At 44.7% G+C, this 15,175-nt stretch overlaps 1 protein-coding gene across 2 annotated transcripts in view; it reads right to left on the bottom strand.

Annotated features, from left to right (window-relative positions):
* The window catches only part of CRPPA (CDP-L-ribitol pyrophosphorylase A), a 326,415-nt gene that overhangs the window by 209,988 nt on the left and 101,252 nt on the right, over nucleotides 1-15,175 (bottom strand). For both annotated transcript variants that reach the window (XM_073629521.1, XM_073629520.1), the window contains 2 exons: nucleotides 5,411-5,515; nucleotides 3,079-3,124 (listed from right to left, as the gene is read on the bottom strand). In XM_073629521.1, coding sequence (XP_073485622.1) covers nucleotides 3,079-3,124; nucleotides 5,411-5,515 — 151 coding nt within the window. The remainder of the gene's footprint in view (nucleotides 1-3,078; nucleotides 3,125-5,410; nucleotides 5,516-15,175) is intronic.

Here is a 15,175-nt window from a genome sequence, read left to right as displayed (position 1 = left end):
TGTAGCTCTGACCTGAACCAGCATGAGACTGGAAACCTGGGGATTGTGGGATATGTAGTCTCTTCACAGGAAAATGCAGTTCTAGCATTACAGACAGAGGTAATGCATTAACCTGTGCAGTGCCATGTGGCATGCCACATGTTGAAAAGCAAACAAACTTCTAACACAGGAACATGAAGATCTACTCTACTATAGGCTGTGTGTACAGGGCAACAAATGGCACCATAAAGCTACATGATCAATGCATATTTTATATCATATATCATATGCATAGCATTAAAGTTTATAATAACTTTGAAGGAAACCTGAAGCGGCGGCCCGTCCATAAGGGGCGCCACCCACCCTATTCATGCGTCTGGCCCCCTTTATCTACATATAGAGCACCGGATTCATTGACCCCAATGCGGGGGGGGGGGGTTTAAAGCACATTATTAGCACCAGAGGCATTTATAGGCTTTAAAAAAGGGTGGTCTCGGGATGCAGAGCACTGCACTGTAAGCCCCCCCCAGTTGTATGACAATAGCTAATGAATATTTGCTATTTTCACACCGAATCTCCTCCCCGACAATCAGGAAGCGGGCCCGTTTCCCGATTTGTAAAAATGGCAGGAGATCCAATTGGAAGCTTAGGAGAAGGAGGGAGTATAGAGGAGAGCACGGCTGGAGGAGAAGACCGACCCAACCACCCACCAGCCGACTCAGTGGATGGCTCACTCGCAGCAGCTCAGCCATCCTGCACTCCCCGGCTCGGACAGGGGAAGAAGGAGAGGTCAGAATGTCATCCCGGGCAGGTAAGAAGGCCGTCCGTCTCAGGGGCAGGGGGGGGTGTGGGTTGTAATAAGGGCCTTGTCTCCCGCGGGGGGTGTCGTTGGCGTTGGTTTGCCCCCCGAATTATCGAGCACCAGCCACCACTGGAAACCTGTACTACGCAAGTTGTACCAAAACAGAGGATAAAGAACTGGTCACCAGTATCTTTTCCCCATTACTGACTTGTCCTGCAGTATGTCTCTCTGTGTGGAAGTGGCCATTGTGGTACAGGCAGGGCTTTGCTTCTTAATGTCAGATCTGCTCTCCTAATAACTGCTGATCTAAAGACTGGTGGCAAAATATTCAAAAATCAGCAGGGGAGGTGGTGGAAGCACATATTCACAGTATAAATGAAGCACACACAGGGAGAAGCTTGCACTGCAGAGCCTCAGATACAGCTTCCTCTCCAGCAAGGAGAACAGCGAGCCGTAGCGACATCAACAAGTCTCACTGCAAATCTTGGGAGATAGTCAGAGGCAGCATTGCCTTAGATTAGGGGTATCAAGCTTAATTTCAATGCAGGCCATATCAACATTATGGTTGTCCTCAAAGGGCAGGTTGTACTGTATGTGTAAGGCTATATAAATGTATCTACTCTCTAACATATTAAATAATTGCCTCTGCATTTGATTATTACTGATTTTAGTAATAACGTAAGACCTAAAGAGGAGTTCCATCTGTTTTTTAGTTTATTAAAATTCAGCAGCTACAAAAAGTGTAGCTGCTGACTTTTAATAAACAGACACTTACCTTTCTCATGGTCCAGTGATGTGGACACCTGGAGCCTCGCTCCTCTCCGCAGCGCCATCATAGCAACTGTGGGCACCCGGCCATGACAGCTTACGGCTTCACGGCCAAGTGCGCACTGCGCATGCGCGAGTCGCACTGCACTCTGCTATTGGTCAGGCAATCTTCTGGGACCTGTGACGTGTCTCAGAAGATTTCTAGCAGGGAGGGGCCGTCTAGGGCAAGAGGAGGAGTTGCCTAGGCAGCCGAGAAGAAGAAGGGGGAAGTGGGACAGGAAGTCCCACTAAAAAGAAGGTACCCCCCCCCCCCCAAAAAAAAATTACTTGCCAAATGTGGCATGTAAGGGGGTGAGGAATGCTTAAAGGGGAAGTTCCACTTTTGGGCGGAACTCCGCTTTAAGCTGTGAAGAGCAGGTGCAGACCGGCACGGAGCCCACTCAAACTCCTGTAGCAGATGATGGAAGTCTGAAAAGGAAGGTTGCACACGGCTGGTATCATCCACAAGAAACTTTATTGGAGACTGCTGAGACAGAACATAGTGCTGCCATGATGTTCTGTTTGAGCGGTCTCTAATAAAGTTTCTTGAGGATGATACCAGCGGTGTGCAACCCTCCTTATCAACTGGCATAGAACTGTATTCTCATAATTATAAGCAGATGTCCAGAGCACCCCACCCCCCCTTACATCTGAAGTCAAGAGTCCTTCGCCGTCCCTTACATCACAGTGCACCCCTTTACCTTGTTCTGTTGCCAAGAAAAAGGTGGGAGGGAGCTGGGAAACAGAAAATGCAAGGTCTGGGGGATGACCAGAGGAGAGCTGGCTGCACAGAGAGGCGCAGGATCTGTAGCAGGAGTTCTGTCCTCCTCTCTGCTGCTGAGTGCTGATATAGGGGTGGAGCAGAGATGAGCCTCTCTGCGTGTGCACGGAGAAGTGCAGGATCTGGTGCAGGAGCTCTGTCCTCCTCTCTGCTACCAACTGCTGAGATGAGGAGGGGACGCAGCTGCAGGAGAGGAGAAAGGGCCACATGAAATGGCCTCTGGTGGGTTGGATCCAGCCCGCGGGCCTCATGTTTGACACATTGCCTTAGATGATGTTGCAATGCATTTATACAGCTGTGAAGCTCAAGGTACAGGCAACCTAAGCACACAATGTGCACTGATGTTTTTTAGGAGTGGTTGTAGAAAAATTATACATTTTTTTAGGGTACTGCTTTAGCGCAATTAACATTTCTAGATGTTCCCTACAACACAGCAAGTCTTTTTGAGTTGGGGTCAATTCTAGAGCATTTTCCTGTAAGGTTTCTGCAGAGAATTACAAAAGCACAACACTGGAATGTGTTAACTGCCTTAACATTTTTTATCAATATAGAATTTCTTTAAGGTTTAACAAGCTCATAATAAAGCAGTGACCTCATGGCTCCGCTCCTATTCTTTATCAGTTTTATCACGCTCACACCATTAAAGAGTTAATTAGAACACACATCCCTGTTAACAACCTAAAATAACATCATGAAAAGACAAACTTACCTTTAATAATTGACTCAGCTGCGTATAAATCTCGCTTGTAGGTCACCTAGCGAATAAATTCAAGCCATTAATTACAGCACAGGAAGGGATTATATGCCAATAAAGCAAATGCCCAGAGCAGCACTCTCCATTGGCAGCAATACTAATAATACGTTCAGTCTGCCATTTATGCAAGTACCAGTGCCAGAGTGCATCAGAAGCAGGCAATCGAGATCAGTGTTTCTCAAACTCTTTAACCACCTCAATACCGGACACTTTTACCTCCTTCCATCTCAGGCCAATTTTCAGCTTTCAGCCCTGTTGCATTTTGAATAATTGCGCGGTCATACAACACTGCACCCAAATGAAATTGGTATCATTTTTTTTAGACAGATAGAGCTTTCTTTTGGTGGTATTTATTTACCACCAAAAGTCTGAGGAAAGTAATGCCGATAACTGGCTAGTCTGTGTCAGTGCACATTAAAATTCATAATCAGAGAACTGATCATCAGTGACCTGATGATCAGTGCAGCCCCATCAGTGCCAATCAGTGTCCATCAGCGCAGCCTCATTAGCGCAGTGAAGAAGAAAAATTACTTATTTGTAACATTTTATAATGGAAACGAAGAAAACATTTTTTTTCTTCAAAATGTTTCTAACTTTTTTCATTTGTTTAGCAAAAAATAAAAAACCCAGTGGTAAATAAATACCACCAAAAGAAAGCTCTATCTGTTTAAAAACAATGGTAACAATGTTCTATCAGGTTGCAGGCCAGTTAAGTTCCTCCACCTCAAACTCGCTCATCCATGTCTTTCTGGACCTTGCTTTGTGCACTGGTGAGCAGTCATGCTGGAACAGGAAGGGGACATCCCCAAACTGTTCCCACAAAGTTGGGAGCATGAAATTGTCCAAAAATGTCTTGGTATGCTGACACCTTAAGAGTTCCCATCACTGGAACTAAGGAGCCAAGCCCAACCCCTGAAAAACAACCCCACACCATAATCCCCCCTCCACCAAATGATTTGGAGGGGTGGCCCAATACTTTTGGCAATATAGTGTGGATAAGCGAGTTTGGGGTTGAAGAACTTGACTGGCCTGCACAGAAACCTGACCTCAACACTTTTGGGATGAATTAGAGTGGAGACTGTGAGCTAGGCCTTCTCATCCGACATCAGTGCCTGACCTCACAAATGCGCTTCTGGAAGAATGGTCAAACATTCCCATAGACACACTCCTAAACCTTGTGGACGGCCTTCCCAGAAGAGTTGAAGCTGTTATAGCTGCAAAGGGTGGGCCAACTCAATATTGAACCCTACGGACTAAGACTGGGATGTCATTAAAGTTCATGTAAAGGCAGGTGTCCCAATACTTTTGGCAGTATAGTGTATGTCAGATGCAATGCTGGATGAGCCCTAAACTGGCATTTGTTGCTTAAATCTTTAATTGCACTAAAAAGCAAAACTTGCCCATGCCCACCCCCTCGGGTGCCACTATTATGACCATTGCTTTTGCTTAGCCTTCGGGTCCTGGAAGAGCCTGTTGACACAACTGCGCATGCGACTACGCAAGTGATTTTCCGCGCGCATGCAAAGAAAAAGGTTTCGTTCTTCCCCGACAGTAGTCTTTGGGCGTGTATGGGAAACCCCACGCGCACATGAAGGGGGAGGGGGGAAGTCTTGCCTTGGCAAGAAATGCAGAACTGCTGCTTGGCACCACAAATACAGTACCTTCCAAGCAACAATTGTCCATTTGTAAGAGAGGGAGGGGGTAGGAGGCAGGGCGGCACAACATCACCATTAAGGCGAAGGTCCACTTTAAGCGGGAAGGGGGGGGGGGGGGGGCATGTAGAATGCTGCAATACCTTAAAAAACACATTTTGCTCTGGTTGCTTTGGTTAGCACTTATATACTGTGTGTGTATGTGTATATATATATATATATATATATATTAGCAGCTTTGCAGCATTCTGTACATATCCCGCTTACAATAAAGGATTTATGCAACAAATGCCGGTACGGTGCCACCATCAATTTTTGCATAGAAAGTAAACTGTACAAGAGCCAGCCTATAGGAGACAGACAGACCTACCAGACCGAATGCAGCCTCGCCTTATCTTTACTTCTTCGCGGTGGTCGCTTGTACACCGTTTCCCACAAAGTGTGTAACTGTTTAAATCTTACACCAAAACAAATCAGCTGCCCAATTAGTGTTTGCAGACTTTGTACAAACTGAGCTTAGTGCGGTGCTCCAGGCAGCAGGGGCTGCCCGCTGGCTGAACGGCCCGTGTGTTTGCAGTAGTTAAGTGTAACTCAAACATTTAATGTGAGGTCACCTCCACTAACGTTATATTTACCTTCCACAGATCGGGGGGTCCTTCCACTAACTTTGCTCTGACTTTACTGTATTCCAGGGCCAAATGTAAGCATTCTGTGCCAAAATCCAGGTCGTAGTCAGTGCACTGTTGGCAGAAAACAAAACACAAATGTCTTAAACAGATGAAAAATATCTTACGGGATGCTCAGTTACCATAAAGAGAAACAGTCACTTTGACCATTCAAAGCCCATGATAATGTTTTTTCTGCTAGCTCCCACCTCCCAACCCACCTCTTCTCACCTTTATCTTTGTTTGGGCCCAAGTGGCAAATCGGCGGGCACAAACACTGTTACATAATGAGGAGGAAAATGACTTTAACCATTGGGCCAATTCTGGCATTTCTCTCCTACATGTAAAAATCATCATTTTTTTGCTAGAAAATTACTCAGAAGCCCCAAACATTATATATATATATATATATATATATATATATATATATATATATATATATATATATATATATATATATTTTTTTTTTTTAACTTATTTATTTTTTTTATTTATTTATTTTTTTGCAGAGACCCTAGGGAATAAAATGGTGGTCATTGCAATTTTTCACATCACACGGTATTTGCACATGAATTTAAAGGATAACTAAGGCTTCTTTTCACACGAACGATCCGTTCAGGTCCGCCTGTCAGTTTTTTTAGGACCCTCCATAGACCTCTATGGAGCGTCGGATGTCAGCGGTGACATGTCCGCTGACATCCGACCCGCTCCGATCCGAAAATGTGCAACGGAGGAAAAACCTACTTTTCCATCCGTTCGCGGATCGGATCGGGTGATGACGGACTCTACGGTCCGTCATCATCCGATCCCCCATAGGGGAGAGCGGTGCTCTGACAGGTCAGTCCCTGCACAGTGTGCAGCGACGGACCTGTCATCTGCCTGCTCAGCGAGGATCCACGGAGCGATCCCCCCGCTGAGCAGAGCGGGCTCCATACACGGACACGTCCGTGTGAAAGAGCCCTAAATCTTCGGGTTTTTTTTGTTTCTTTTAAAAAACAAACATATCATACTTACCTCCTCTGTGCAGTTGGTTTTCCACAAAGTGGCCCCCGATCCTCCTCGTCTGGGGTCCTTCAGCGGTGCTCCTGGCTCCTCCTCTTCTCGAGTGCCCCGTCAGAGAAGCGCTCTCCTTCGGGACACCCATGCGGGCGCGCTCCCGTGTCCTGCTGCTGCGTCTATTGTCCCTGACAGCAGGACTCGGCCCCGCCCCCTGGCTCCCAAGTCATTGGATTTGATTGACAGCAGAGGGAGCCAATGGCTGTGGTGCTAACACGCTATCCGATCAGGACCCGAGACAGCGGCTGGAGTTGGTGTGCTCATTGTCCGCGCTGGAAAGACCAGCTCAGGTGAGTAAAAGGGGGGCTCTGGGGGGGTGCTGCACTATAGAAGGTTTTTCTTTAGAATGCATTAAGGTGAAAAACCACGAGGGTTTACAACTCCTTTAAAAAAACTAAACACAATAGTTACCCCCATTTTTTTGTATAATGTGAAAAATAATTTTATGCCGAGTAAATAGATACCTAACATTAGAGCTGCACACTTCTGGATAAAATGAGAATCACAATTTTTTTTACTTAGAATAAAGATCACAATTCTCTCATGATTCTCTTACGATTTTGAAGAACTTTTTTATTTTAAAGATTTACAACCCCGGAACATTAGATTATCAATCAAGATGGCAATAAAATAAGACACCACGCCCCGATCTAGGTAAAGAGCCTCTGACAGGGACATTTTACCACGTGATCAGCCGTGTCCAATCACGGCTGATCACGATGTAAACAGAAAGAGAACCGTTTATCGGCTTTTCCTTACTCACGTTTGACAGACATGAGTAGAGGAGAGCCGATAGGCTGCTCTCCTGACAGGGGGGTCTGTGCTGATTGTTTATCAGCGCAGCCCCCCCTCGGATACCCGCCCAGGACCACCAGGATGCCGCCAGGACTACCAGGGATGGCCACCACATTGGACCACCAGATATGCCACCCTAGACCAGCAGGGAAATGCCAATCAGTGCCAATGAAAAATGCCTGCCAGTGCAACCAATGATGCCTATCAGTGAAATCTATCAGTGCCAGCCATCAGTGCTGCCTTTCAGTGCCACCTATGAGTGCCCATCAGTACAGCCTATCAATGCCCATCAGTGCCACATATCGGTGCCACCTATCATTGCTGCCTATCATTGCAGTCTATCAGTGCCACCGATAAGTACCCATCAGTGCAGCCTTTCAGTGCCCACCAGTACCACCTGTGAGTGCCCATCAGTGCCACCTATCAATGCCCATCAGTGCCGCATATTTGTGCCACCTATCATTGCTGCCTATCAGTGCCGCCTATCAGTGCCCATCATCAGTGCCCATCAGTGCCACCTCATCGGTGCCGCCTTATCTGTGCCCATCAGTGCAGCTTATCAGTGCCCATAAGTGAAGGAGAAAACTTACGGTACTTATTTACAAAATTTTATCACAAAAACAAAGAAAAACTTTTTTTTTTTCAAAATTTTCGGTCTTTTTTTATTCGTTTAGCAAAAAATAAAAACCACAGAGGCACTCAAATACCACCAAAAGAAAGCTCTGTTTGTGGGAAAAAAATGATAAAAATTTTGTTTAGGTACAGTGTGTATGAACGCGCAATTGTCATTTAAAAAGTGACAGCACTGAAAGCTGAAAAATGGCCTGGGCAGGAAGGTGCGAAAGTGCCCAGGTTTGAAGTGGTTAAACTGACTTCATTTGCAGACCAAAGTTCATCCATTTGATCAGTAAATGAACAGAAGGACAGATAAGAAGATATGTTTCTTTTTACCCATCACTTTCAGCCCTGAGCAATGTTGCTGATAAAGATTGCCGGCTGCTTTTTTTTTTTTGACAGCAGTGAGCAGGGGAAATGCTCTGCACTTTCTACATTAATCATGGAAATGATGGATTAAGATCATGTGGGGGGGTCGAATCAAGATCACGATCTTTTAACAATTGATCGTGCAGCTCTACATAACAAGTCACGCTTTAAAATTATGCACACTCGTGGAATGATGCCAAACTTCGATACTTAAAAATCTCCCTAGGCTATATTTTAAACATTTTTACAGGTTACCAGTTTAGGGTTACAGAGGGGGTCTTGTGCTAGAATTATTGCTCTCGCTCTAACGTTCGCGGCGATACCTCACATCTTTGGTTTGACCGCCGTTTACATATGTGGCCGTGACCTACGTATGATTTTACTTATGTGTGCAGGCAAGAGAAGATGGGGGCACATTAACCACTTTCCACCCAGCCACTGCACATAAATGGCCGGGTGGCCACGTGCCCGACGCGATCCCGATGTGCCTGTGTCCCCCAGAGACAGGGCAACATCGCTCGGCAGGAGGGCTCTGTGATAGGCCCTCCTGATCCCACGACGGCTGTGTCCAATCACAGCCGTCATGTAATGAAAACAGAGAGCTGTTGTCAGGCGATCGGCTCTGCTTCTCCTCACACAGAGTCAGTGAGGAGAAGGAGAGCAGATGTGCGAGCTGGGGATCAGTGTGTATGAGCTGTTTTTTACAGCTTTTTTACACACTGATCACCCAGCTAGTGTCCCCAAACAGTGTCCCCAAGCAGTGAAAAACACCAACACCTGTCCCACATCTGTCCCACTAAACATCTGTCCGTGATCATCTGTGCACATCTGTCCGTGATAATCTGTGCACATCTGTCCGCGATCATCTGTCACATCTAATTTCATTGTCCTGGTGCTCCAGGGCCTTCAAAAATATTATAGGTACTCAGGAAACTAAGACCCCTTTCACACTGGGGCGTTTTTCAGACTTTTTCAGGCGCTTTAGCGTTAAAAAAAGCGCCTGTAAAGCGCCTGAAAGAAGCCTCATCTGCAATCCCAATGTGAAAGCCCAAGCCTTTTCACACGCCCAAAAAAGGCTGGTAAAGCATCACTTAAGACTCCTTTCACACTGGGGCGTTTTTCGGGAGCTGGCAGTGTAAAAGGGCTCAGGCCATCGGTGCACCCAGCCCGGTGGCAAAAACACGAAAGCGATGCAAAGAAGCTGCCTGCAGGACTTTTTTTGACGCTCTGCCAGCGCAGCGCCCCAGCGTGAAAGCACTCGGGCTTTCGCATTGAGATTGCAGATGAGGCTTCTTTCAGGCGCTTTACAGGCACTTTTTTAACACTAAAGCGCCTGAAAAATGCCCCAGTGTGAAAGGGGTCTCAGTGTGTAATTTATGCCTTTAGAACGCCTGACGGTGCTACTTGGATGTTGGGCCTCTGTATGTGGCCAGGTTGTGTAAAAGTCTCACAATTGTGGTATCGCTATACTCAGGAGTAGCACAATGTATTTTGGGGTGTAATTTTTGCTGGGCAGAATCTCGGCCCCTCCCACTGCATCTGTGAGATGGGGGGAAAAGAGATGCAGGGTTTCATGTGACCAATGATCAGCTCTCACAGATAAGGTATATACAGCTTTTTTTCTTTTTTTTTTTTATACAACACACACACACACAGGGGGACATATTTTATAAGTCAGAGCAGATTATATAAAGTACATGATGTGGGTTACAAACCCTTTAACCCTTTGATCGCCACTGATGTTAACCCCTTCCCAGCCAGTGTCATTAATACAGTGACAGTGTATATTTTTAGCACTGATCACTTTATTAGTGTCACTGGTTCCCAAAAAAAATGTCAGTTAGGTGTCCAGCTGTCTGCCGCAATATCGCAGTCCCGCTAAAAATCACTGATCACCGCCATTACTACTAAAAAATAAAAAATGTATAAATAAAAAAAAATCCATAAATGTATCCCATAGTTTGTAGACACTATGGGGTTGATTTACTAAAGGCAAATAGACTGTGCACTTTTGAAAGTGCAGTTGCGCTCTGCAAGGGCAGTTGCTCCAGAGCTTAGTAAATAATGTGAGGCTCTGTTGACTTCCATCATCCAATCATGTGCAAGGAAAATGACAAAAACAGCATTTTTGCTTACACGTGATTGGATGATGGAAGTCAGCAGAGCTCTCTATTATTTACTAAGCTCTGGAGCAACTGCCCTTGCAGAGCGAAACTGCACTTTCAAAAGTAACACAGTCTATTTGCCTTTAGTAAATCAACCCCTATAACTTTTGTGCAAACCAATCAATATACGCTTATTGGGATTTTTTTTTACCAAGAATATGTAGCAGAATACATATTGGCCTAAATTGATGAAGAAATTGGATTTTTTTACATTTTTTTATTGGATGTATTTTATAGCAGAAAGCAAAAAATATATATATTTATTTTTTTTAAATAGTTAGTTTTTTTCTGTTTATAGCGCAAAAAATAAAAGGGGGAATCAAATACCACCAAAAGCTCTATTTGGGGGGAAAAAATTACCGTATTTATCGGCGTATAACACGCACCCCATGTTTAGGAGGGAAGTTTAAGGAAAAAAACTTACATTGAAATGCCCATCAATGCACCCTCATCAGTGTCCATCTGCAGCCTTGTCAGTGTCAGTGTAGCATTGTCAGTGTCCATCTGTACCTTGTCCCTCATTGCAGCTTTGTCAGTGTCCATCTGTACCTTGTCCCCCATTGCAGCCTTGTCAGTGTCCATCTATAGCCTTGTCCCCCATAGCAGCTTTGTCAGTGTCCATCTGTACCTTGTCCCCCATTGCAGCCTTGTCAGTGTCTATCTGTACCTTGTCCCCCATAGCAGCTTTGTCAGTGTCCATCTGTACCTTGTCCCCCATTGCAGCCTTGTCAGTGTCTATCTGTACCTTGTCCCCCATAGCAGCTTTGTCAGTGTCCATCTGTACCTTGTCCCCCATTGCAGCCTTGTCAGTGTCCATCTGTACCTTGTCCCCCATTACAGCCTTGTCAGTGTCCATCTGTACCTTGTCCCCCATTACAGCCTTGTCAGTGTCCATCTGTACCTTGTCCCCCATTGCAGCCTTGTCAGTGTCCATCTGTACCTTGTCCCCCATTACAGCCTTGTCAGTGTCCATCTGTACCTTGTCCCCCATTGCAGCCTTGTCAGTGTCCATCTATAGCCTTGTCAGTGTCAGTGTAGCCTTGTCAGTGTCCATCTGTACCTTGTCCCCCATTGCAGCCTTGTCAGTGTCCATCTGCAGCCTTGTCAGTGTCAGTGTAGCATTGTCAGTGTCCATCTGTACCTTGTCCCCCATTGCAGCCTTGTCAGTGTCCATCTGTAGCCTTGCCCTGTGTCGTTCGCAGACATCTGGTGTTTAAAAATGGCACCGCCTTTCTCGGCCGCTCTAGGCAGCTTTCAGCCATTCTCGCCGGCTCACGTGGGACTGCAAGAGACGCCGAAAGCCACCGAGAACGGGCCGAGAGCAGCCGAGAGCCGCCAAGAATGGGCGAAAGCCGCCGAGAACGGGCAAAAGCCGCCGAGAGCCGCCAAAAGGCTCAGAATCGGCAGGGGATCGTGGGGGATCGGCGTATAACACGCACCCACGATTTTCCCGATTTTAAGGGGAAAAGTGCGTGTTATACGCCGATAAATACGGTATATACATTTTATTTGGGTAGAGCGTTCTATGTGCAGTCAGTTAAAGTAACGCAGTGCCGTATCGCAAAAAATGGCCTGGTCATGGAAAGGGGGGGGGTGAATCTTCCAAAGGTCAAGTGGTTATGCAGCCCAAAGTGCCCAATCAGATTTCAGCTTTCATCAGTTTATAAAGAAGTCACATCCATGATTTATTGCTGGGGGGGGGGGGTTGCTGCACTGGTCATACCGCTCTCTCTACCTTAGTAGGGAAGCCTGTATAAGCCACGGATGTATTTTTCATTTTTTTCAGCCAGGATGTGAAGTGGGAAAGGCAGAGCGCTCCCTTCCTCCAGGCTACGGAGCCACAAATTTACTCAAATGCTTTCAATTTTCCTTATTTACGAGCAGAGAAAATTGCTGCAATTTCTGAAGATTGCTATCCCTTTGGCAGCTTTGTAGCTGGGTGTTTATGGAAAGCATTACTGTCAGGGTTATGAAATATAAAAAAGGTATGAAAATGGGATGTAACCCCAGTGAAAAAAAAAAATAGATCATTATCAGGTAATGATATACGACTTATCTATTTATTTGTATAAAATATGAAAATAACAATGAAAAAGCTGCACTCCCGCGTTGTTCTTTCGCATCCAACGATCTTTATTGCTCAGCAAGCAGATTCACTAATCCAGAGCATTGCAAATACTCTCCACCAGACTGTTTCTTCTACTCCTATCTCTCAAATACACATTAGTTGTGAAGGGTCTGTTCTGATCCTTAGACAGCAGCCATACACCTTCCTTTTCAAGCATTGCTTGTGATCAGGCAAGGCCGTTTACGGTTACCCGACAAGGTGACAAGGTATACTTCCTAACCAATGTAAGATCTTAAAGTTTATCTTTGGCAAACTTTTTTTTTTTTTTTTTAGTTTTGGATAGAGGAGGGAAAGTTTAGAACCTCTGCCAAACTTTTTTTTTGTTTCATTAGTTTTTATTGGAAAGATATTTGTATATACAGTGCCTTGCAAAAGTATTCACCCCCCCCCCCCTTTGGCATTTTTCGTGTTTTGTTGCCTCACAACCTGGAATTAACATGGATTGTTTGAGGATTTGCATCATTTAATTTACAGAACATGCCCACAACTTGGAAGATGTTTTTTATTTTTATTGTGAAGCAAACAACAAATAGGACAAAATAACAGAAAAAGGCAATGTGCATAACTATTCACCCCCCTAAAGTAAAATACTTTGTAGAGCCACCTTTTGCGGCTATAACAGCTCCAAGTCGTTTTAGATAAGTCTCTATGATCTTGCCACATCTTACCACTGGGATTTTTGCCCATTCCTCCTTGCAAAACTGCTCCAGCTCCTTCAAGTTGGATGGTTTGCACTTGTAAACAGCAATCTTTAAGTCTGACCACAGATTTTCTATTGGACTGAGGTCTGGGCTTTGACTAGGCCATTCCAACACATTTATATGTTTCCCCCTTAAACCACTCAAGTGTTGCTTTAGCAGTGTGTTTGGGGTCTTTGTCCTGCTGGAAGATGAACCTCCGTCCTAGCCTCAAATCACACACAGAGTAGTACAGGTTTTGCTCAAGAATATCCCTGTATTTAGCACCATCCATCTTTCCCTCAACTCTGACCAGTTTCCCAGTCCCGACTGCTGAAAAACATCCCCACAGCATGATGCTGCCACCACCATGTTTCAATGTGGGGATGGTGTTCTTTGGGTGATGTGATGTGTTGGGTTTGCCCCAGACATAGCGTTTTCTTTGATGGCCAACAAATTCAATTTTAGTCTCATCAGACCAGAGCACCTTCCTCCATACATTTTGGGAGTTTCCCACATGGCTTTTCGCAAACTCAAAACTTTGTTTTTTGCTGAAAGTAATGTCTTTCTTCTGGCCAATCTGCCATAAAGCCCAACTCTATGGAGCATACGGCTTATTGTCGTCCTATGTACAGATACTCCAGTCTCTGCTGTGGAACTCTGCAGCTCCTCCAGGGTTACCTTAGGTCTCTGTGCTGCCTCTCTGATTAATGCCCTCCTTTGCCCGGTCCGTGAGTTTTGGTGTGCGGTCGTCTCTTGGCAGGTTTGCTGTTGTGCCATGTTCTTTCCATTTGGTTATGATAGATTTGATGGTGCTCCTAGGGATCATCAAAGATTTGGATATTTTTTTATAACCTAACCCTGACTTGTACTTCTCAACAACATTGTCCCTTACTTGTTTGGAGAGTTCCTTGGTCTTCATAGCAGTGTTTGGTTAGTGGTGCCTCTTGCTTAGGTGTTGCAGCCTCTGGGGCCTTTCAAAAAGGTGTGTATATGTAATGACAGATCATGTGACACTTGGATTGCACACAGGTGGACATCATTTCACTAATTATGTGACTTCTGAAGGTAATTGGTTGCACCAGAGCTTTTTATGGGCTTCATAACAAAGGGGGAGAATACATACGCACATGCCAATTATCAGTTTTTTATTTCTGAAAAATCGTTTTATGTATATATTTTTCTAATTTTACCAACATTACCAACTTATGCTGCTGACACACGATCGGATTTTCCAACGGGAAATGTTGGATGTGAGCTTATTGGCGGTAAGTCCGACCGTGTGTACGCTCCATTGGACATTTGTTGTCGGACGTTCCACCAACAAATGTTGGCTAGCATGTTTTCAAATTTTCCAACAACAAATGCCTGTTATCGGACTTTCCGATCGTGTGTACACAAGTCCATCGGACAAAAGTCCAAAGTACAAACACACATGCTCGGAAGCAAAAGCGGTCGGTCTTGTAAACTAGCGTTCGTAATGGAGAATTAACATTCGTGACGTGGCAAATTATGAAATCTCCAAATGCAGCGCACAATTCTCTTCTTCTTTAATGGGATAATAATGAAGCTGCTTTGCTGGTGATATTGATGGAGTTATTGCAAACTAATTTTCAAAGGCTTTTTTTTTCTAGTGATATCAAGAATAATATTATTATTTTTTTTTTTTTTTTTTTATTTGTGCAAGTTACCACAACATCATTATCCTGTACTTTTTAAGAACAAAGATACAACTATGTTGGTGTCCCTTGTCAATTTTACATTGTATTTTTTAAAATGTAACTGCCGACTCCCAAACAGTCATTTGAAGTAAAACACATAGCCAAGTATTATTCTGCACAATTTTTTTACTGTGCGTTAAAAAAAAAAAAAATTAGACATGCTATCTGCCAATAGAAAATAACCAAAAAGTGCATTCTATGCATCCAAA

This window comes from Aquarana catesbeiana, linkage group LG05 (genome assembly GCF_042186555.1).
Source record: "Aquarana catesbeiana isolate 2022-GZ linkage group LG05, ASM4218655v1, whole genome shotgun sequence".
In the NCBI taxonomy this organism is placed as follows: Eukaryota; Metazoa; Chordata; class Amphibia; order Anura; family Ranidae; genus Aquarana; species Aquarana catesbeiana.
This window is presented reverse-complemented; position numbering and strand designations above follow the sequence as displayed.